The 25,063-nt window shown below is 48.9% G+C and overlaps 1 protein-coding gene across 1 annotated transcript in view; it reads left to right on the forward strand.

Moving 5' to 3' along the window:
* Window positions 1-23,433, forward strand: part of LOC120843720 (ATP-binding cassette sub-family A member 7-like) — a 49,415-nt gene extending 25,982 nt beyond the window's left edge. Inside the window, exons 11-12 of the mRNA XM_042292404.1 lie at window positions 988-1,227; window positions 23,048-23,433. Coding sequence (XP_042148338.1) covers window positions 988-1,227; window positions 23,048-23,433 — 626 coding nt within the window. The remainder of the gene's footprint in view (window positions 1-987; window positions 1,228-23,047) is intronic.
* Window positions 23,434-25,063: the final 1,630 nt, after the last annotated feature.

Genomic DNA, 25,063 nt, shown 5'->3' on the forward strand with positions numbered 1-25,063 from the left:
TATTGGCGACGTGCGCGACCGAAAGAGACGCTGTGGTTGGTCTGCAACGATTGGCCAAATGCTGACTATGACGTCATAAAAGGATTTCTTATCGACAGAAATAAGAGTAATGTAGGAACTTCAATTTTGACGGTGTTGGCAGTGTTGGTTTCAGAGCACAATGATTTTAAGCTTCTACAATGCTCATTACAAGCACTATCGAACTTGTTGTTCGCGAAGTATTGACGTCATGAGTGGGAATCATAGGAGGGCGCCACAAAAACGTCTCGCCGCTTATGGCAGTGCGTCTGTCTCGGTTATTCTGCCTCCAGCACACGCTCGTTGCCTTTCACTTGCTTTGGTTGTGCAAGCACACTCGATGCCCACGAGACGCCCAAGTCTTATCGGGGTAGAAAGTACAATCCTTGGGCAGGCGGAACAACTGAAAAACTTCCCCTGTCGTGCTCATTTTCTCCTACCAATATTAAATTAATATCTGCTGCGAAATAACTTATAAAATAAAAACAATCTAATCTGAATATCTTGAAGACGTGTCCGTGTAATCGATGTCTAGTACACGCGGTAAAGCTTGGTCAGATGTCGACGCCCAAACCGATTCTAGCAGCGTTCGCAATTGTTTTGACTGAAGATAGCGAAGAAAACGCAGGTTAGCTGCTGAATTACATCCATATAGTGCGCCCGAAACAAAAGAACAGAAAAGAAAAAGAGAAACGGACTGAAGAAGGAAGTCTTAAAACTTCCTTGTTGGATCATTTTTCTTTCTCGTTTATTTCGTGCACGGTGTGGTCTCGGGTTTGCTATGGTTGTTTTTACTGTCGCATTTTACCATAGACGGAAAACTTATCCTTTCGTGTCCTTGGTCAAAGTTGACCAGTTATTGCCGCATTGTAAATGCCAGAGTGGTAAAAAAAAGCATATTGTTTACCTCACGTAGACGGCCTTTTTGTGTGCCCATTGCACTAAAATGCCTTGTCCTTCCTCGTCCAGCGTACAACAGGGACTTTGTGCCCGTCACGGGGTTCGCCCTCCTGAGCCTCCAGATCAGGGCTCTGCTCTACAAGAAACTATGCTACTATAAAAGGAGCTACCTGTCTATACCCATGCTCCTCATCTTCATATTTATGCTTGTCGTCATGCGGACGATTGCGTTGGGCCTTCTTCCCTGGCAAGGGCTTAAAGAGCTGGATCTCGCCGAGATACAGGCTAAAGTGATCACCACCAATATTGGTAATTCACCTTTCAAATACTGCGTACCCCGCTGGGTTGTTTTGGGGTGAAGTACAGGGCGTAATCACTGGCGGCCATGGCTCTGTGCGTAATTGCTCAGCGCGTGCTGGCCACGAGCTTCCCCAGACTTTTTTAGAGCGCAGCTCTTAGGCGCCCGTTTCCGGCTTGAGCGGCGTCGGCGTCGCCGTCGCCGTCGCCGTCGCCGTCGCCGTCGGCGTAACCGCGCGGTGCATTATGGGTAAATTTTCCCGAAGGAACCCGAGGTCCTAGGTCCTTCGGGAGGACCTCTGGTTCCTTCGGGAGGACCTCGGGTTCCTTCGGGAGGACCTCGGAAATACCTCGGGTTCCTTCGGGAGGACCTAGGGGGGGGGGGGGGGGGGGGGGGGGTTACGTGATGATGACGTCATCAGTGATGATGACGATGCGGATGCCAATGACTTCATCGGCATCCGCATCGTCATCGTCATCATCACTGATGACGCAATCGTCACGTGACCCCCCCAGGACCAAAATGAGTTGCTGGGCGAGTTGGATAGACATCTTCACTTAAACAGCGCAAATAAGTTACGTAAGGAAGAGACAAGAGGAAGGAAAGAGCGCTGACTAACAACTGAGGTTTTAATAATGATGTAGTGAAAGAGAAGGAAGGTGTCAAGTGCTGTAATATTATTAAATTAAAGAAAGTTACAATTATTAACCTCTTTCTAAGGGCCAAATTAACGGAATGACAATTTGCATTTCTAAGTAACCCAAGTGAATATATCTACGTACAAATATTCAGAAGTGAACTACAAAGTTGTCGGTGATCCAACGGTTACTGGTTTCTGAGACTAAGGTGCTTAAAGGAGCTGTGCAACGATATTCAATTAGAATGTATCTCTCTATACACGAGCTTACTGGCACACCTGGGACTCAAGGATACTCACACGCAACGCCATTGGCCAAGAAACTCCTTTGTTGCGGTGTAATTTCAAGGACAAAAGCGATCCTTTTCATTCAATCTCTCCTTTGCAAAATTTGATGACGTAACTCGGGGGTCCCAGTACACCCAAGTGACGATATTTGAATGCGGTTCATAGATTGGACCCGAGCATTGCGTGGGCACTCGACTTGGGCTCGTGACAATAGACCATTTGCAGTCCTCCCAAGCGCCCCGGCGCGCGCGCGAGGAATCTTGGGATCGGTGTTCTGTCGGCCCCCGTCGTCTGGCTGCTCTCCGTTGGAATCGCATCACCTCGCTCTAGACATACTTTTCATCTTCGTTGTTTATACTTAATAATCCTCTTTTTTATCTACTCCAGTGTATTTTTCTTGTTCATAAGTGTATCTATTTCGTTCAGCGCTTTGTATTTCTTCTGTATATTACGTGTTTTTGTGCATATTCCATCGTTTTCGACGCGGCCGTCGACGGACACCACGCCGCTTCGTTCGCCGCTCCCGGGGTGAGTACTGACTGTTGCCGTTACGCTCTATCCCGCTCCTAGGCCGTTCATTTAACTCGTGTGCGGTCGCGAGAGAGCAGTTTCGAACATCACTACAAATGTCACCGCTGTAAGCAGAGAAATAAAGTAGTCATCACGAAGCGAAGGCCGACATGCCTTCGCTTCGTGATGCGCTCGCCCTGTGAAATGTGAGCGTGGGATATCGAGTACTGCTTGCGTGCTCAACATTCGGGACGGTGCTTTGTCGTTGCGATCTTTTTGCCCTTCGGACGCTTGCGAAGCTGTACCAGCGGTCGGCGTGCCTCGGCAGCGCTCGTCAACAACCGTCCGCGCGGCGTCACTTTTCTCGCGTTCGCTGACCGTCCGCGAGCGCCGGTGATTCATCGTCGCGGCTGGTATGCGTATGTAGTACATCGCATAGCTTCACAATCGCTCTTAACAGCGGTTGTGAGTTGAGCGGGCCCTTAGCAAGCGAGTTATGTCAGCAACTGCAACTTTGAAACTGATGGTCACTTCACTTATTTATTTCACTATTCGAGATGTCAGCTGAATGTAGTATCTTCTTAGGTCACCCTCAGAAGCCACATGACGGGCGGTACAACCTGCTGTGTACCGGGCTGTGCCCACACCACTCTCACTGCCAAGCATGTGTCCTGGAATCGCTTTCCGAAGAACAGCCATCTACGCAACATTTGGGTACAGCGAATCAACAGGAAAGGTATTTACCATATTTTTTTACTTGTTATCTACACTTTCCTGACAATGATCAGGAAGGTACAGTGTGTGTACTGTCCGACGTGGCCCAAGTCATTTTACCCATATGTACAACATACCTGCGAAACACATTTTTTTTAAAAATAAAAATAGCATTCATTATTTTTGACCTATAAGTGCAACATACGACTGAAACAAAAAAGACAATCTCAAAGAATCCCAGATGTTGCATGTGCCCTTTTCACTCTCTTGGCCACTTCCACCTGCACCGACATACCAATATTTGATTGCATCGCAGGAATGTCGCTTCATCTCACTACCCTACAGCTAAAGCAAAGATACTCTCACAGTGCTTCTATCATTTTCAGCGTGCATCCACTCCAGGTTTGTTAGGCATAAACTATGTGCTTGTTCTTAGTGCCCGCTGCACAATGGTACTGGAAGTGTTTAGAAGGCGGTGGGGTGACGATGGGGGAGGAGGAGAACTGAATTCTACCCCCTTGCCCGGATAGTTTACTGACGCCCCTGTTCAGACGCCACGGCTGCTGCATCCATTCTTACCACTGAGATTGAGTTGCACTTGCTCCAAAGTTGAATGGGTGAATCTTAATATGGTGCTAACTGCTTCTTTTGCATGCAGGTACCACTGGACGGTTCTCTCTGTGGACGCCAACCTCTGACAGCAGAATATGCGGCGCTCATTTTAACGAAACTGGGAGAAAGAAGTACGAGGACAAAGCTCCCCGGTTTTTTCCAACCAGGACATTTCCGAAGTGTATGTTATTTGCCTATTTTTGTTTCTTTCTGCAATAGTTGTTTTTCCCTGCTTATATTCTTGCTTGTGATCACTGTATACATGGGTCGTTTCTCACGTGAGCTACGTCACTGCTGGTGGCGTCTGGTGATTTGTGGACAGCGGTGCTACCCAGTGAGCATGGCGAAATACGTGACCTACGGAAGCAATCATCGCTCTCATAGAAAAAGACGGAGCTTCAAGCAATCGTAATGTCAGATTTTGTAGAGCTGCAGACATAATAACAATGTTTTGTCTGAATACATGAGATCTCTCAACGGCTAGACGACGCAAATGGACTGCAATCGAAAAGAGGTTTTGCGACGTGCGGTTAAGTAGCATCAAGGATATCACTGAAACTGAAAAAGTATAACATTCTCGTCCGTCATTAAATTTGCAGTGGGAATAGGTGGCATATAAACCTACTGACTGCCTTTTTCAAGGATTTGGCTTGGCTTAGCTAGCTTGCTGCTCAAGGCACCAGGGGATGTCGCTCTGCTGCCTTCATCTCTGATGGCCCCAAATGACAGCTTTTAATCCAGCTCTCTCGTTGTGGAAAGTAGTGAAGGCTCTGCATGTTTCCTGTCGTACATTGAAGTGCCAGCTCATCTCGACTCTAAATAACAGCAGTGTGTTTGAACGGTACCAGACGATGCTTCTTTATATTTCCGACTGCTCTATCTGACACAGTCGGTCACAATGCAAGAGGACTTCAGCGAGCTGGAAAACACTCTCTTAGCACATAGAAAAACATAGGAGAAAATGTACCAACATGAATTCTAAAAATATTTTGAGCGAAAACTGACGTCAGGTGCAAGGACTCTATAATTACTGTCCACCGTGTTTGCTTGACTAGGCAGCTTCCTAGTGACCATTCAAGCAGATAGAGTTGGACATGCCTTGTCAGGAGTTTGCGGTCGTAATATGCTTGAGCCAACTGCTTTGTAAGAAGTTGCAGCTGTGCATATCGTTCGTGTCACAAATGGAAACACATATGAATGCGGAAATATAATTATGTTTAATAAAGGGCCCTTTAGGCAAGTATGGACAGCCTAAGATGGCACCGAATATAGTCGATTTCACAGTAACATGGCAGGTGGCAGACTCTATAACCCCTGTGAACTGATTGAAGTGTTGAAGTCAAATGTATGTGACAGCTCTTTACTAGAGAAGTGTACTCTGATTGGCTCGCTTGGGACAAACCTTTTGTTGTGTGCCAAACTATGTTGAATAAGGATATAAACTTTGTTCCCTTCTTTTATACGCCGGTGGCTGTTGAATGCACTTCGTCTCAGAAAGAACTGCAACAATCGCTATTTGGCTACAACATTCCAGACCAGCTACCAAAGGGTAGAAACAGTGACCGCTATTGATCCAGCTGAGCTCTTGGTTGTTTGACATGTTATGTGCTCCGTACAGTGTAAGCTGTGCCCTGTGCTAGACAGAATTCCAGCCGGTATGTAATGCTTATAAAATAATTGCGTGAACAATTGCCTTATCCTTGCCTGCAGATGTTGCGGCCTGCCCAAAGGTCCCAAACATGATCTGCGCAAGGAAGCGCCATGCGCTGCAGCCGCTGCCGGCCTACTTTCTGTCGGACCTTGACCTGGCACAGACCGTGACCCTGCCTGCTAGCCAGGAGCCAGCACAACCCGGCAGCCCCTTGGCCTCCGCTGGTGCCCCTGACACTGATGATGTAATAGCTAGCGGTAAGCTCCTAACATTGAGCATCAGTGTTGCTCGTCTGTTTATTTGGCATCCCTGTCAACTGTGCAGCAGTCCCGATAGGTGCATGGAACACTTACATGCAGTACGTCGAACTTTACAAACTGTACTAACTCAGTCACCGCTGGCTATAGCACGCAAGTTGTGGCCGTTCCATACTCGCAGCACCATATGGCACGGTGCACTCTAAGATACCGCACATGCAAGGTACCCGCGGAGTTGTTCTTTCAGATTGCGGTCACACCCTCACTTCATTGTCTGCCAGGTACAAAGGAGATGCTGCCACAGCCCTGCTTGCATGTTATTTGCCTCAAGATCCAGATTGAAAAGTGGGGACACATGCTTTTGTTTATCCATTGTTTCCTACAAGACAAGCGGCGATTCTCTGGCGTCCACAAAAAAACCATCCCCACTTTTGTTATGGAGCACGGGCAAGGCTATGCATGCTCTTAGAATTCGCAGTTGACTCCAATGCATGCGCACGAACGCTGCACCGGAGCCTCTCAGGGCTTCGAGTTAGCGTCCGCAGCATTCTCCGTGCTCCAAGTAAGTGTAGAACAAAGCTTAGTTCCGCATTTCCCCGCAGCACCCCTGACGATCGGATCTCAAGGCGAATAGCCAGCATTCCCATTATAGCTCCTTCGTGTGGAACAGAGCAGCATTAAAGAGGTCATAAACCGACTCAGTTACTTCTGCTAAATGCTGCTGTCGCACAATAAAGCTTGAGAACAAGCAATATTCTGCTCTTCCTCACAGCCAGGTAAAATAATCACATGATTACTGTTAGGGGTTAGCTGCTACTGTTGGCGCAGTGATTAGACACAAGCCCAAGCCCCAATAGTTACCATGGCATTGATTGTAACCAAATAGTCAGGTGCTCACTCAGTGCTTGGGTCCAGTTCATAAGCCGTCTGTATTCAAGTGTCGTCACCCTGGTGTGAACCCTAGGCTTTCTCAACATTGTGATTTCTGACTGTAAATTAGCCTTCTATTCCTCAGAATATAACCTTGGCAGGGGAGCCTCTGGTTTGTGGTATATAGATTATTATATAGATTATATTTGTGCTACAGACGTCAGTATGCTTGTATGAGGTGCAGAACATCCAAATGCATATCGTTTCTTGGCCCCTTTAACATGTGATGCTTTTTTTGTATGGCACATGATATGCTATTTGGCAGAGCCAAGGCAATTACAAGGAGAAAGCCTAGTTTTTTGTTTTGATATTTGACTGCAAAAATGATGTGATATTTATTTTGCTATCTCCCCATCTGGCAGACCACCAGTACAGCATCACAGGATGTATCGATCAAGCCCTGCGTGATCGCATCAGGCAGCTAGAGGAGCTCGCTTCTGCAAACGAGAAACTGCGCAAGGACAACGACCGTCTACAGAAAGAAAATGAAGCTCTGCGGAAGAAAGTAGCCCATCTTGAGGAGATGTATGACAAAGCAGAGGAGGTCATCGATGCTACAATCCCCTTTCAGAACTTCACGCTCACAGCCGTGCAACAGGACCCAAAGAAACTGGCCTTCTACACGGGATTCGACTCCCTGGAGAGATTTCTCGCCTTTTACAAGTTTGTTCAGGCAGGTTATGAAGCTCACAAGGAAAGTCAAGGTCCGCAGAGAAGGTCACCTTATCTATCCATGGATGATCAGCTGCTGCTCGTGTTGTCCCGCCTGAGGGTGGGACTTTTGGAGCAGGACCTTGCATACCGGTTTCGTATCCACATCAGCACAGTCAGCCGGGTGTGGACATTCTGGATTGGTTACCTAGCGGACTACCTTGCTCAACTCAACTACTGGCCGTCGCGACAGGTTGTGAACAAGCACATGCCGGAGTGCTTCATCGAGGCGTATCCATCGACGAGAGTCATTCTGGATTGCACGGAAATCTTCATCGAGACACCTAGCGACTTCAGGGTGCAGAGTGATACCTACTCAAGCTACAAGTGCCACAACACTGCCAAGGGACTGCTGGGCATCACCCCCAATGGGTTCGTGTCGTTCGTGAGCGACCTTGCCCCTGGCCGCGTCTCTGACAAAGCCCTGACCGCATGTTCCGGGCTATGCAACCTTCTTGAGCCCGGAGACTCTGTCATGGCGGACAGAGGCTTTTTGATCACTGAAGAGGTCGAAGCTGCAGGGGCTAACCTGAACATTCCACCTTTCCTTGGGGGAAGGCTACAGCTCTCCCTGGAGGACGAAGCGAAAACTAGGGCGATTGCGAAGGTCCGGATCCACGTGGAACGAGTGATTGGACAAATGAAGTGTTTTCGAATCTTGAGGGGTACTTTCCCAAACAGTATGAGCAAGAGCCTGGACTCTATCTGGAAGGTCTGTGCTTTGCTGTGCAATTTCACGAGAGAGCCACTGCTCAGTCGAAGCTAGAGCTGCAGTCTTGTGGCTTCGTAGATGGTCGTGGAGAAAAAAGAGGCCATATCTCTCTATCTAGCTCACTTCAGCTCCGGCAACTTTTTGTGCCCACACGCCCTCATGACCCATGACGACCATTAGCACCGACTACGGCCCTCGGGACTTTCCTCTACCCAACGAAATGGACTCACAACCCACCGAGGCCACGCTGGCTTCTCCCGCTGTCTGAAGCTTACCGCTCAATGCACCACCCACAGCCGGTGCAACCACTCCTGCCGTCACGTCGCTTCTTGATGCACCACTTGTTGCCGCGTGAATTCAACCTGCGGTCTTTACTCAGAATCCATTCTCCATCCTCGGCGACGATGATCCCGAAAGCAAGTTGTCGCCCCTCAACAACAGTTGCCACATCCGCACTGCCGCCAATGAAACGAAGCGTGCTCGTGGCATTTTTTTCTTCGGCGCCGCTGCGACTAAGCTTACCACCTCACCCCGGTGCATCCAACGTGACTCGAACCCTGACTCGTTCCCCCTGGAGGACGGATGGCATCCTGTCTCTCGCCGACGTAAGGCGGCCCCGCCCGCGGCGCCTCCAGCAGCATCGTTCTGCAGTGAGTTCTCCCACACTGTCATTCTACGGCCGGCCAAACCATGCCGCATCATGGACGGGGTCTTTCTTGCCATTGACTCTGCAGTTGCTGCACAGATAGACCTCAGGTCTCCTACACCATTGCAGCCCCCTACCAAGTGAGGTACCTCGACTGCAGTAATCAACTTGCAGTTGATGCTGCTTTGTCTCAAGTGTGCGATGCATTCCTCAATGTAACATACATCCCGATCGGCACTCTGCAGGTCTCCGTGCAAGGCTACGAGGCCATTCGCCGTGGCCAGGTTCGCGGATTCATAAAAAAAGTCTGGCGACCTGGATTCTGCGTCCTAAAAAACCTTCATTGCCGGAAATCTGCTATCCTCCAGGCCGGTCCTCTCACAAACTCTGGGTCGGCACTCATTACATTCGACGGCACCAGCCTCGCGTTGCCCAGTGCCCCAACAACACCCAAGCCAACGGCACAACACAGCGTCGTCAGTTGCCTTCATCAACATCCAAAGAGAAGCCGGCGTCACCACCAGTGACGCCTGAAACTAGCTCCTGCTCAGCAAGCTGTGCTGTTATCTGCGCCCAAAGCCCTCATCGCAGCACCGAGGTCTGCGAAGCAGAAGACTGACTCCCGCCCGGTGCTCGCCACAAAACTCCTAACGCCGGCACACAACATCACCGCCGACCTCACACAAGTCCCAACATCAGAACCGCCTCGGACCACCTTCGCAGAATCAGCGAGAGCTGTCAACAGCACTAGTGAGACGCCTGCCCTACTTCCGTCAGGGTCAGACTTTACTGGCTTGCAACAACAAATCACCCTTTTCACAAAACAAATGCTGGCAGCCACGCAGCGAATTCCGACGATGCAAAACTCGCTGTTTACTCTCGTGGATACCTGCACCCGTGCAGTAATCGGGCGCCTCGCGATGCAGGGCATCATTCCGTTCGGCGGCCCCCCACTATCACCACGCAAACATGGTTAGCGCCCCCAGGATTGTTCAGTGGAACTGTTGCTCGCTTAAACAGAAGAAGGCAGACTTCATCGAAAAATTTTATCTTCACTCGTCATCCGACATGGCCGCTGCGTTTGCTCTACAAGAAATCAACGGCCCCCTCCCTTCTTTGCCACAGTACGATGGACTTGCTCCGAACATTGAGACTAGTGCCCCCTTGCCTTGGATTCGTTCCGCCCTGTACGTTCATCGATCAGTGTGCTTCACTCTTCTCGACACCTCACAGAGGTGCTCTGCAATGACCAGCGTTACGGGTTGCCGCCAATTCCTCAACGGCCCGTTTTTCTCTTCTCTGTCTATGTGGCTCCAGACACATCGCTAAACCGCTGGACAAGGCAGCCGCTAAACATCCCTTTTTTTAAGCACTTCGCCCGTCTTTATCCAAAAGACGACGTTCCCGTTTGCGGTGATCTTAATGCCAAACACACGCATGGGGCTACGACATTGACCTTCCCCACGGCACGCGGCTTCTTGCAGACCTCACAGGGCTGAAACTTTCGTTCCTCAACATCCCAGACACCCCCACACGTATCAAACAATCCTCCCAACAGCAGGACACCTGCCCCGACTTTACCTGTGCTCGTTACCCTCGACGCTGGAGATGGCATGTCGCCGGCGACCGCCTCGGCGGTGATCACCTCCCCATTATTTTACGCTACGACTTCCTATCCGCAACCCTATCTCACTGTCGCGCCTGCTGCGACACATTCTTCACTAAGTGGGACAACTTCCGAGCAGCTCTTTCTTCTGTCATGGAACTTGCTGGCTTTTCCGACATTATACAAGCTATCCAGTCCGCCCACAAGTCTGCCACAAAGCGGCTAACCGTACCGGACGATGCCGCTTTGACGAGCATTTACTTACTGGACCGCCGCATTCACCTGTTGGCCTGTTACCGCCGTTCTCGCAGACCACGACGACTCCTCAAACCTTCACATAAACTCCAAAAGACTATCTCGTGCTACACTTCGGAACTCGCTTCCAACTGCTGGACTTCCCTGTGCAGATCCATCTCCGGCAATAGCCATCTTTCGAAAGTTTGAAGGCTCCTCCGTTCTCTCCTCGGGGACCACAAACCTAGGCAATTTGCTGCCACTGTTGCCCTTCGCAAAGGTGTCTCTCCCGAGGAGCTAGCTGAACGGGCCTCGGACGTCTTTTTTCCGCAACCAGCGCAACATGACTCTGGATGCTACACTTGTGTTCACCCTGTCACCAAGCTCTTGGGATGGATTGCCCGTTCACCCTCCACTCGCAGTGCACCTGGCCCCCAACAACGTCACAGTCGGGCAACTTCAGAACCTCCCTACGGCACTCAAGGAAACCATACTCGCCGAGATCAACCAGGTGACTCCAGACTACTGAAGCCCCAGGAGTCCCTGATCGCTGCCACTTGTCTCATTCGCCCTGGAAGCTCCCGAGAAGATTAAAAGCTTTTCCTCTTTTTATGCCCAAACAGCAGGGCAGATATGGTGGCCACTTCTTTGGTCGTTAAATAAATGTTTCAAAGCAAAGGTAGATGGTCATGATGAAAGAAATCAAGGACGTTAGGATTCCTGTCAGAAGTACTCAACGCAATAAAATGTTGTCCAAACTTGCCAGGTTTTAATTTTAGATTGGTTGCACACTACACGACAGAGTAGCGAGCATTTGATTATTCTTAATTTTTAACTAGGACTGATTAAATTAATTTCAATACTTTTGGATGTTTTATTTTAATACACACATATCCTCTAAAAAGGGCGGAAATGTAGTGGTTAATAAAGAAAAATAGACGTAATGGTGGGGCCACAGTCGACTCCTAGCAGAACTGTTTGGTGGGGCAACAGGCAGACTGAGATTAAAGCCCCTCTATCCTGGGAAAAGTGGCGCCATTCATTGTTGTGGAAATTCTCGAGACACGTACCGTGTGCCACTTCTGGGAAGGACATGGCGTCTGAAATCTAGCTCAGTGCTGCGCTGTGTCGCCATGATCTTCCCAAGGGCTGCATGTTGCACGTGCCTCGTGCATCGACGCACTTTGCGCTACTTTTAAAACATGAAGGGGCTTTAACTGAGATGCCATTGCGTGTGCCACAGGCAAAAATTCAAGATGTTGAAAACAAGCTGTTGCATTGTAAATTGTGCGAATTACTAAAATTCTCCGTCAATATGCCCCAGCAAATGAAGATTAGAGGGTTTACAGATTAAACCAAAGGAAGATGTCTGTCACCCCAGAGGAAGAACATGTGGGGACCTTGACGTGCAACCAAAATTTCACCATCAATAGCGCTGAAATCAGTAACGACACTACCGTAAACCAATTTTGCTCCCAGGTGGGCCGCCGGAAGCGGCGTTGGTAGCCACAGCACATGGTCGTTGTTGGAACTTTCGCGCATAATGCAGAAGAGGATCATGCCCTCTTTAGGTGTCACACGCTCTCATACCATCTTTAGTGTTTGTGTGTATGGCGCGTGCTTTGGACGGTTTCACAACTGACGACCACGCGCATGCTAGGCTGTGAAGATTACACGCTGGGGCGTGGGTTTGTAAACAATGGAAAAGTGTATGAAATTTAGCATGCACAGTGCACAAACTCTATTTTCAGTACACAAATATTGCGACTACTATATCGGACAGAGGTACGCGCTACAGTTTGCAACAAATTCTTGTGCCGACATGAGCAGTCTGAGGCATTCCAACTACTTGTCATGACAGCCACTTTCAGTTCACAAAAGTTGGTTTATTATATGTTCTCCAAGTCTTTGGCATTAAAAATGAGGTTGATTCCTTTGTGACACTGCCGTGCCGGGCTGTGGCCGGCGGTGAAACTGCACAGCCCACCAGCGACGGCAAGCAACCAACTGAGCGTCCAGAGCTAGGAACCAAAAGGCACCTTTATCACACGAGGCAATGGCTTTTTACACAAGACGTGGGCACAGTGTTTGCAACCCGATTACCGAAAGTGTCCAAACTTGGCACTAGCACCGCCCGCAAAATCCCCCCTTTAGAATGTTCAAGGAGAGTATCGGACACCTTGGCTGTGAAAAAAAACAAAGTTTTACAGATTGAGTCTCTTGGGAGCGACCACTTGTCTTCCAGAATGGGTTGAGTAGTGTCGGCCCGTACCATCACCACGAACACGTGGTGGTGATGCTGGACGAGGCACATCACGATGACGCGAGTAGACAGGTCCACCTGAGGCCGAACCGTCGACGGAAGCTAGGGGTGACGCCGGCCTCGGAGAGACACAACAGCACCTGCCGCAGGCGTTGGTCATGTTCCTTTTTCGTTCTGCCGAAGACTAGGATGTCGTCGACCATGTTGACCAATCCGTCTAGGACTTCCAAGATCCACGCCACCTGTCGCTGGAAAAACTCAGGGGCCGACGTGATGCCAAATGGGAGTCGGCAAAAGCAATAACGCCCATACGGCGTAATGAACATCGTAAGCTCTTGAGAGTCCTTGGAAAGCTTGACCTGATGGAAGCTTGAGGTAACTTTGAGCTTCGAGAAGACTGCCGCATCGCCCAGAAGTCCCAGGACTTGATCGACGGTGGGGAGCACATGACGTTCTCTCGGGACAACTTGATTTAATTTTGTAAAGTCGATACAGACACGGTAACCTCCCGACGACTTTGGAACCATGAACAGTCCAGCGTCCCGAGGTGTGGGGTTGGTGACACGCCGAATGGCTCCGTCTTGCTCCAGTTTGGCCAGTTCTGTTTGCACCACCTCGCGCAGGGGTATCGGTATGCGGCATGGAACACTAAGTGAAAACGGAACCGCATCCGGGCGTAGCCGAATCTTGTACTCCTCCTTGAGCGTGCCGAGACCTCTGAAAAGTCCCTGCGGTGCCGGCACTTTCATGTCGTCCAAGAACTTTACCACACCCAGAGCCTGGATGGCTGGGAACCCGAGCAGGGGCATAGAGAGGGACTTGATCACGTACAGACGCTGATGACCGGTCTTGCCTCGCCACAGGAGGGTAGCCATGAAGTACCCAATGACTTTTAGCGACTGGTCTCCTGGTGCTGTCAGCAGGTCGTCGACCTTGTCCAGATGATGAGGTAAGTTCGGGAAGGCTTCCGAAACAGCAGACGCCTCCGCGCCGGAATCTACCTTGAATATCGCCGTGTAGTTGTCGACATTGACCTCAACGTACTTGGCCTTGGCCTTCTCAGTCTCGAGGATTGCGTGGAGCGGTAAGGAACGCCACCTTGCTCTGCTTTCGTTTCCGAGCGCAACAGACGTCCGCGAAGTGGCCCTTCTTCTTGCAATAATTGCACAGAGACTGCCGAGCAGGACAGTCTGAGCGTGTGTGGGGGGCCCGACTGCAGTAGCTGCAGGAACCTGGGTCGTTATCGCCAAGTGAAGACACTGCTGATGCGTCGTCTGACCGTTTTGTTGTCTTGCGTTGGTGCGTCGGACCATGACAAGACTTGGTGGCGTCAACGTTGACGGTGACCTGGACACTCTCGACTCCCGCGAGCAGTTTTTTTCTTTTTCGGCGTCTTCGATCTGCCTCACCTGCGTCCACGCGTCCTTGAGGCTGAGCTTGGCTTTCCAGCAGAGCTGGCCGGACAGGCGTTCGTCGCAAAGACCAACAACGAACCGGTCGCGAACCAGGCGTTCTTCGACTTTGGGGGACGGGTAGTTGCACCACTTGACAAGCTTGCAGAGCTCGGCGTAGTAACTGTCGACGCTCTCTCCCGGCTGCTGAACCCGCTCGTGGAACCTCGAGGACTCTTACACCTCGTTGACGGGGTACAGGAAGTGTTCCGAGAAGCGCTTGACCACCGTGTTGTAGTTGTTCAGGGAGGCGGCGTTCAAGCCGAACATGTCGAGAAGGACCCGAGCCTCGGGGCCCATGCAGTAGAGAAGTGTCCGCACCTGAATGTCCGGTGGTGCTTGGCGAACTACGGAGGCATAAGCGTACTCCTCGAGTTGCGTAAACCGGGTAGGCCAAGAACCGGTGTTGTCGAAGTCGAAACCAGCAGGCTGACGTACGGAGCCGCCCACCCACGCGGGCAGTGTTTGCAACCCGATTACCAAAAGTGTCCAAACTTGGCACTAGAACCGCCCACAACAGACACTACAATTTTATGATCAACACTCAGTCTTTCCGATATTTAAAAAGAAGTCTGTCAGGCGTGGCACCATAACGTTCACCCAGAGTGCCTCATCAAAGGGCACCCGTGTGACCCAGCAGTCTTTCGCCCAGTCAACAACAAGGTCACACCACTCCAGTCCTGTGAGCGCAAGTTGTCCTGTCACCTGGTAGTAGTGCTTGTGCTTTTTGTCGACACTCTTGTCCGCATGGATAAACTCCACAAACCCTCTGCTCATCACCTCCTCGAAGGTCGTCAGGTTCGCATCTATCGCCCGTGACACGGTCTTCACTTCGACTAGTCCGTACTCCTGTATATCTTCGTCCCAGACCAGCCCGTCTGGTGATGCCCCCAGCATGGGAAGGCCAGGGTTGATGCAAAGGCCAACACTGAAGACTTGGACCTTTTGCTTGGCCTTGTAGCGCTTCAGAGCAGCCGCCTCATTCTGAAGTCCCGCCCTCATGTGACGTGTCGTGCCATGTCCGCCCGAGAAAATCGTCCTGAGAAACTTTTCGTTCACGGGTGCTTGTCGTTTGACGATGTCTCCGAACTGTGATGCCGTGATCCTTTTCTCACGTTCCGTGTGCCACAGCATACTTCTGCTTTGGCCACGTGTCTGTTCCTCCAGGTGCTGAGCTTGTGTAAGAGTCAGGGTGCATGGATCGCTTGGTGGCATCTGGTGATTCCAGCACTCTTTTATGGGCAAGCTGATCCGTGCTGCAGAGGCCCCATCATCCGTGTTCGAGTGCTCCTGAACCTTCCTTGGCAAGGGTGTGAAGGCAGCTTCTTCCATCACGTCCGCAAACATTGGGAATATTCCCTTCTCAATGAAATCTGTATGCAGCCTCTTGACGGTTGCCTGCGCCACGTCCACATGCACTTCCGTGGTTTTTCTCGCACTCTTCGCCTTGTTGCTAGAGTCGTGCTTGACGAATTCTAGTTCGTTGAACGACACCGTACTTGCACCTCTCTTTGAAGATGGGCCCCACTGCCTTGCTCCCTCAGTGCAGGCCAGAGCATCCGGGATGTAGGACCTTCCCTCCCTTATCAGGTCTAGCATGTGCCAAAGCAGTGCTGCCACATGCTTGCACACACCGCCTTGTCCAGCCTTGCAGGAACAGGAAGCCTTGCTGACCTGCCCATCTTGGCAGAGCACAGCATGCACTGCGTATCGCTTCGTAAGGGTCATGGAAGCCTCCACGTTAGCCTTGACAATTGTCTCTGATGCACTTGTGGTGTGGAGGAAGATGTTCTGCACTTTGTGGGCCTTGAACATTTTGTAGCCAGAACTTGTGTGCTTCTGTGCTCCAGCTGCTTGGCCATGCCCTTGGATGTGGCTTTCCGAGAATGCGGAAGGAAAGTCCTTCAGCTGCTTGGTCCAAGGTCCTGCTGGAAGTGGTAGCTCTTGCGGCTCTGGTACATCCCGTGTCGCCATAGCCTTCCCTGAAAAAAAGGCAGCTCAGTCAGCGTTTTAAAAGGAGGACGGAAATTTGACCAACACAGTTTTTTAATGGGTTTGGTGTTGTTTTGACAGAATTAACCTAAACTTGCGAAGTAAGAGTTCATCTAGGGTAACAACCCCTCAAAAAAAGCCTGCTGTAAACTTTGTGCTAAAAAAAGAGCGTTTGCTATTAGGCAAACATGCCAGCTTTTGTAATCTACAACTTCTTGTGCACTTTCGAACATTACACAGTCGAAGGAGCATTCTGAAAGCAAGCCACGCACTGGCATTGGGGACAAGCATCTCCAGTGTCACTGAGCTGCTTGTTGCTGCTGCCCTGTCAGTGTCCATGATATAGTGCAGCTCTGAATACGAAGAACGCGTTTTGACCATAATCCGTTTCGTGCCAGCAGCATAAAGCTGCTGGCACGACCGTGAAGTGTTGTACAGGAGTGGCAAAGACACTCCAGCTTTCAATGCGTCAGTGTTCGTCCAAAAGAAGCAGTTCGCAGAGCCACTAAAAAGTGTCTAGCATTTCATATGCACGCGCTTGCGTGAAAACGGGATGATCAATAAAGATATGCACTCGCGGGACGCTGTGTTAGCGCGGTTCGCAGGGGCAATCTTGCCTCACCACAGTGAGCGCGCTAGCTGAACTGTAATTTCGATAAACAATGGAATCTCCCCCATACTATGCATAAAACGCAGTCAGAACCCCTTCTCCCGCCGCGACGAAGAACCGAACGCGAAGGATGTGATGCTGCGCGGACGGTTGTTGACGAGCGCTGCCGAGGCACGCCGACCGCTGGTACAGCTTCGCAAGCGTCCGAAGGGCAAAAAGATCGCAACGACAAAGCACCGTCCCGAATGTTGAGCACGCAAGCAGTACTCGATATCCCACGCTCACATTTCACAGGGCGAGCGCATCACGAAGCGAAGGCATGTCGGCCTTCGCTTCGTGATGACTACTTTATTTCTCTGCTTACAGCGGTGACATTTGTAGTGATGTTCGAAACTGCTCTCTCGCGACCGCACACGAGTTAAATGAACGGCCTAGGAGCGGGATAGAGCGTAACGGCAACAGTCAGTACTCACCCCGGGAGCGGCGAACGAAGCGGCGTGGTGTCCGTCGACGGCCGCGTCGAAAACGATGGAATATGCACAAAAACACGTAATATACAGAAGAAATACAAAGCGCTGAACGAAATAGATACACTTATGAACAAGAAAAATACACTGGAGTAGATAAAAAAGAGGATTATTAAGTATAAACAACGAAGATGAAAAGTATGTCTAGGGCGAGGTGATGCGATTCCAACGGAGAGCAGCCAGACGACGGGGGCCGACAGAACACCGATCCCAAGATTCCTCGCGCGCGCGCCGGGGCGCTTGGGAGAGACTGCAAATGGTCTATTGCTAGCTCGAGAAGCATTCGGGTTTTGACCCGTGTCCAATCGCTGCAACGACGACAACAGCCGAGCCATAACAATGCCTGGAACTCAGCGCGTGTCCTGCGCTTTGCCAACCCCAGCGCGTGGCTATGATCAACACTGGCGGCATATAATCGGCTCCAGATCACGTGGCCGCTTGTTCTGGCTGCGAGTTGAGGGGGTGAACGCTGCTCGTTTTTCTTAAATTTTTTTCTGGAACTTCTATTGCGTGGGGTTAAAAACGAACGCGTGTTTCATAGGTCATTAACGTTAGGGATCCGTTTTAAGCGGTATTTGCGCAAAGTACAAATATTGTTGCATTGGTCCTTTAAACATTTTGAAGAACAAAAGACTAGAGAGGTGTACGAGGCGTGCAAGATCGCGAATAAGGGCCTAGCCTGCATAAGTACGCCTTCGATTGCTCTGACGGCGAAAGAGCTCCAATTTTTGAATTTTAGTCCCTAAATTATTTTTATTCCTGTTTTCTTCTTCTTTTTCCTTCTCAATTTTCATTTCTGTGGAAGCCAACGCCCTTGGGATCACCGTCGACATCGTGATTCTTCTTCTTTTTTTCTGGCTGTGACAACCAGTAACCGTTGGATCACCGACAACTTTGTAGTTCACTTCTGAATATTTGTACGTAGATATATTCACTTGGGTTACTTAGAAATGCAAATTGTCATTCCGTTAATTTGGCCCTTAGAAAGAGGTTAATAATTGTAACTTTCTTTAATTTAATAATATTACAGCACTTGACACCTTCCTTCTCTTTCCCTACATCATTATTAAAACCTCAGTTGTGAGTCAGCGCTCTTTCCTTCCTCTTGTCTCTTCCTTACGTAACTTATTTGCGCTGTTTAAGTGAAGATGCCCCCCAGGACCTCGGGTTCCTTCGGGAGGACCTCGGAAGCACCTCGGGTTTCTTCGGGAGGACCTCGGAAGGACCTCGGGTTCCTTCGGGAGGACCTCGGAAGGACCTCGGGTTCCTTCGGAAGGACCCCGGGAGGACCTCGGGCTCCTTCGGGAGGACCTCGGGAGGACCTCGGGTTCCTTCGGGAGGACCTAGGGGGGGGGGGGGTCACGTGACCTGGGGAGTCACGTGACGATGACGTCATCAGTGATGATGACGATGACGATGACGTCATCATCACTGATGACGTCATCGTCACGTGACCCCCCCAGGACGTCGGGTTCCTTCGGGAGGACCTCGGAAGCACCTCGGGCTTCTTCAGGAAGACCTCGGAAGGACATCGGAAGGACCTCAGGTTCCTTCGGGAGGACCTCGGGCTCCTAGGGGAGGCCCTCGGGAGGACCTCGGGTTCCTTCGGGAGGACCTAGGGGGGGGGGGGTCACGTGACCTGGGGGGTCGCGTGACGATGACGTCATCAGTGATGATGACGATGACGATGACGTCACCAATGACGTCACTGATGACGTCATCAGTCATGATGACCATGGCGATGCGGATGCCAACGACGTAATCGGCATCCGCATAGTCATCGCCATCATCATTGATGACGTCATCGTCACGTGACCCCCCCAGGTCACGTGACCCCTCCCCCGAGGTCACGTGATCTCCCAGGTCACGTGACCCTCGAGGTCACGTGACCCCCGAGATCACGTGACCCCCCCCCCCCCTTCCGAGGTCAACTGATCCCCCCAGTACCCTTCCCTCCTCCTCAAGAGCTGCGCTCAAATTCGGCGTCACAGGGAGTTGTAAACGGCTTTCATTTTTTGAACGTGCATTCCACACCATCAAGATTGCCGGTCTTAGGGAGCCTATAAATGTGAGCTCGTTCTGAGCCCGCCCAGTGAACAGTGCACTAAAATATGGCGTCCAGTGAATACACCCTATGCATGGCTCGCTTGTAACGTCGTCGCACCATGCTGGTAGTCATTCCTACCTGTTCTTACTTGGAAAAAGAAATTCACTGGCGCGATACGCACGCTGCGGGAGGTACGCGCTAAGTTGCTAAGGTCACCACGATCATCGCTGATGCGACGCCAGCACAAAGCATATGTCGCAGTCCGTCTCAAAGCTAAGCATTCTAGAAACTCCCCATGCGTTTTGTTTTTGTTATTAGCATTAAACTGGATTGACTCATATTGACCAACGCTGTTTTGGTCGCGTTGAGGTAGAGTGCACGATTGCGAAGTTCGGGAAAAGGTAATGATCTCTAAATTAAGAAAGCTTGCGATTATACGGGAAAAAAATATAACCAAATTAATAAGAAACGTTCGAGCGACATTAAAAAAAGAACACACACACACACACACACACACACATATATATATATATATATATATATATATATATATATATATATATATATATATATATAACTGAGAAGAAAAAAACCCTTAGTGAAAAACAGCAACAACGGACGATTTAATCTTCGACGTTTCGGCCGGAGTCCGGCCTTCGTCAGGAAGGCCGGACTCCGGCCGAAACGTCGAAGATTAGAATGTCCGATGTTGCTGTTTTTCACTAAGGGTTTTTTTCTTCTCTTTTTTTCTTCTCAGTTTTATACCCACGCCTTCGGCCTCCCGCCACCATGCCCGTTATATATATATACATACATACATACATACATACATATATATATATATATATATATATATATATATATATATATATAGGGTGTTTCAGAGAACACAGGCCAAATCGCTCCTGCGAAAACTACTCATCTCAACAAAGAAAGGCTCGTGGGGTTGTGGTTCTGGGCCAGGGGCCCATTTAAGAAAATGATTAAAGTTCGGGATAATTAACTTGTTAATTATTTTTTCCTAATAAACTTTTTTAATATTGTGTTTAAGGGTTTAAATTAGAAAATTGCTCAGCATCATCGAAACCCACTAAACCAACAAATTGCAGAACTATAAAAGGCACGCAAAGCATTTTACGGCTTTCTGAAAAACCTCACAAATTCGACCGGTTTTTAAAGGGCCTCTGACACGCCAAAAAAAAAAAATGTTTTTTCATGCTGTGCTCAATGCAGGATTTTTAAAAAACTGGGTTGGTCAACATTGATTGCCTCCATTCCTTCAATATAAACATGTGCCCTAAAACTCTAAAAAAAATAGTGAATTTTCGTTAATTACTCCTATATGAGTTGCATTCGCCCTCAACTTAATGTCCGCCTGGCCATATAACTCATTTGCAGACCGCACAACTTTTTTTTAGGAAAAATCTTCATTCGATAAAAGGGACACCCTGTATTTCAATCAGCTGAAGTTGTATTCAATTCCTAATTTCTGCCCTTTTCTTTCTCCTCTTAGCTGCAAGGGACTTCGAATATCTACGTAAGTTTCTGCCAAAGAAAGGTTTCTCGTAGAGAATGATTGAAAACCAAGTAGATGATGGATTCTGGGTATGCATTGGAGTTCTCAGTTGAGAGTGCCCACATCAGCAGGCGACGCTAGCAATGGCCGACATTCCCGAGATAATACTTCAATTATCCCCATCGCTTAATGAAGAGATTTCAGGAAACAAAATTGCAGGGACAACATGGCGAGCTCTTGGCCTTCTTACAATGGCAAATGGTGAGGTTGACAAAAAAAAAAATTTAGGGGGGAAAAAACATAAAGCCAAGGAACTTGCGAAAACAAAATTGCAATCATAACCTCACGGAATTAAAAGCCGAGCTTGTGTACATGTTCGCTACAAAACAACAGAACTCGCAACGGAAACTACAATATACTACGAGTTGGGCTGTCCTAAATGTGACTGGGTATTCTACAAGTAAATTACAATGACTAGATGCAACAGGAGCCCTTCGTGTCCTGCTGAAATTATCTCCGTATGTCTTCTCATGTAATGTTGAAAATTCTAAGAAATGTAGTTTAATTTTTTTTATATTAAAGGTGTCATGAAACGGTATCGGGTTAGAATGTTAATGACTTTGCAGAGGCGTACTGGTCCTAGCTTCATCCAAGTATACTCGCACAGAACGCCACTGATTCAGAAGCCTCTTTGTCGCGGTGAAATTGCGAGGACAAAAGGGGACTATTTCTTTCAGTCTTGCCATCGCGAAGCTTGATGATGTAATTGTGGGATCAAAACCACCCGCCTGACGGCAGTCGAGCGCGACTCGTGGATTCGACACGAGAACTTGCGCAGAACGCACGCCTTTCACTGGCCGGCGAGAGGGAACTCAATATCAGCGACCAATCAGTATCTCTTTGCGCTGATCTACGCCACGTTTGTTATGCGCTCGACGTTGGAGTTTAAACGAGCCTTAAAGGGGCGATGCAACAATTTTTGTACTTTGCGCAAATACCGCTTAGAACAGATCCCTGACGTTAATGACCTATGAAACACGCGTTCGTTTTTCACTTCACGCAATAGAAGTCCCAGAAAAAAAAATTGAAGAAAAACGAGCAGCGTTCACCCCCTCAACTCGCAGCCAGGACAAGCGGCCACGCGATCTGGAGCCGATTATATGCCGCCAATGTTGATCATAGCCACGCGCTGGGGTTGGCGAAGCACAGGACACGCGCTGAGTTCCAGACATTGTTATGGCTCGGCTATTGTCGTCGTTGCAGCGATTGGACGCGGGCGACTACCCGAATGCTTCTCGAGCCAGTAATTATCACGAGCCCAAATTGAGTGCCCACGCAGGGCTCGGGTCCAATCTATGAACCGCATTCAAATATCGTCACTTGGGTGTTCTGCGATCCCCACGTTACGTCATCAAATTTTGCAAAGAAGAAATTAAACGAAAATAATTGCTTTTGTCCTTGAAATTTCACCGCAACAAAGGAGTTTCTTGGCCAGTGGCGTTGCGTGCGAGTATCCTTGAGTCCCACTAGTGCCAGTAAGCTCATGTATAGTGAAAAACATTCCAACTGAATATCGTTGCACAGCTCCTTTAAAGTTTGGTTAACACAGGATCGCTTCCTTGCGCTTTCTTACGTTAGGGATAAGACACCGTATCATCAGTGCCTGGAATCGGGCGTGGTAGTCTACTCTTTGAATTGGTTGCCACGCTTCATTCGAAGCACAGATGTTTCGGTGGCTCTCAACGTAAGCCGACGTAAGCTTTTGTAACATATGGCAACGTAAAAAAAACGGTGCTGTGTGAACCGGCCTTTACTCTTCGATCGGCGTTGCGATAACCAAAGGGTAGTGTTGCGATGCAATGCACCAAAGACGTGTTTTGGAACATGCGAAACACATTCTCCCCTGGATCCTTTCAGGTCAAGTGATGCAGCAAAGGGATAACCAAAGCAGCATCACCTACAGCATCGAGACGGTCGAAGACACCGTGACGGGCCCCATGTACACGACGGCGCTGACGGCCCGCATCATGGACTCGCTGATCCTGCCGCTACTGCTGTCCCTGCTGGCGGCCGCCTACATCGCCATCCCGATCGAGGAGACGGTCAGCAAGGCCAAGATGCTGCAGCTCCTGACCGGCATCTCGTCCACCCGCTACTGGCTCATCAACTTCCTCGTCGACTTCGTCACGTACAACATCGCCTGCTTCGCGGCCTTCTTGCCCATCTACGTGGGAGACCCGAACAATCTTCACGGCAGAGAATACACCATTATTTGTACTGCATACCCTTACTACCTTTTATAATTCTCGAGATTGAATTCCACTGGGGATAAACACAAAACCGCGGGGTCTCTACTAAAAGGAACAATATTTTACCTGTATCTACAAGAATTTAAAATAATACATTAGTTGTAAATAAGGGTAATAGTTTATTATACCATCTCATATGTCCTTGCGTGTTTTGTGGGAACTTATTTATATTGGTAATTTGTTTTCCACTGAAGGGGGTTGTTGGGGGCGGAGGTGAACTTCTCACTTGTTTATGTGTGGGCTTTTTCTCGTTTTCAACACTTTCTGAATGTGTGAGGAAGGGACGTTTTAATATCGCACGCTACATTTCTAGAATAATATAGATAATGACAGGATGCACGAAAAACTGTTCCACACTGGGAGTTTTGCTCGAGAAATCGCACACGCGTCATCCTTATCATTTCTGTTTCCAACGCCAGCAATAAATATACCGGTGCGGTGGGGAATGTGTGGACCCGGAGGTCACATAGTGCTGTTGGCGTTGTCCAGAAATGACACGTTTCTTGTTTTGTTTTTCGCCACACGATAATTGGTAATTGGGGGCTCGACAGCATCTTATCTTTCTCTGACAGTTTCTTAGTATTAGTGTGTTTGATTCGTACATTGCTGGCTCGTTCTTTGTAAATGGGGTTTTAACACGTAGTAGAGTTGATTAGTACTAAAATCAACTTCTATTCAGAATTTATGACCGTTTTTCCCGTAGTGTACGCTTTCAGTTTTCATTTCACTGCGCTTCGCCGGCCTTTCTGTACTGCTAAATGCAAACAAGCTTGGGACCAATTTAAATTTGCGATTCGTGCAAACGCAGATTATTTTTCAAAGCATCGTTTCCCAGTTTTTATTTGTTACATTATGAGTTTTACGCAAGAAATAGACGCACATATCACTCCAGAAATTAACGTACCTTTTTAGAATATGGCCAACTTCTTTTCGGCTGCCTTCCAAGAATGCATTGTGTTATTTCTTAAGGAAAGCGTATAGATTCAATAATAAAGCATGGGTGAAATGCCGAAATTATTGCAGGTTTTTAAGTGTACCAATAGTCATGTGATGGAGAGTTGAATGTGACTCCGAACTCCCTTGTGCAGCACGCTACTACTTCCTGTTCGCCTTCTTTGGATGGTCCTTCATACCGACCACTTACGTCATATCCTCCTCCGTGGAGACGCCCACAGTCGCATACTTCGCTCTTATCGTTGAAAGCTTCATCACGGGTAAGTGTTCCGGAAGTTGACGACTATTATCTCAAGATAAAAATGTCGTTTTGAAAGAAGCCCCTCCGCTAGCTAATTGGTAGGGTTACTTTTTAATACATGCTTAAAAATGTCATCAACAAGGATAGCATATCTCTAGGACATCCTATTAAAATTCGCAAATGTGGTAGATGCGAGAAAACGGAAAAGGCTTTGATTTCATGGCCAACGCGCGGTAACTATAGGCAGTGACAATGGTTCCGTGACTATAAAGTTTAAAGAAGAATTAAGTCGTTTTTTTTAATGTTTATTTTGCATGATTAGCTAAAGTTGTATTTTTCTTCTTTCCTAACGAAACGAAATTCAAGCAAATTGGTTAGCGCCCGCAAGGGCTGAGTGAGTAACAAATTTAGAATTTAGTGGCCTAACAT

This window comes from Ixodes scapularis, unplaced genomic scaffold (genome assembly GCF_016920785.2).
Source record: "Ixodes scapularis isolate PalLabHiFi unplaced genomic scaffold, ASM1692078v2 PGA_scaffold0__279_contigs__length_252992795, whole genome shotgun sequence".
NCBI classification, from domain to species: domain Eukaryota; kingdom Metazoa; phylum Arthropoda; class Arachnida; order Ixodida; family Ixodidae; genus Ixodes; species Ixodes scapularis.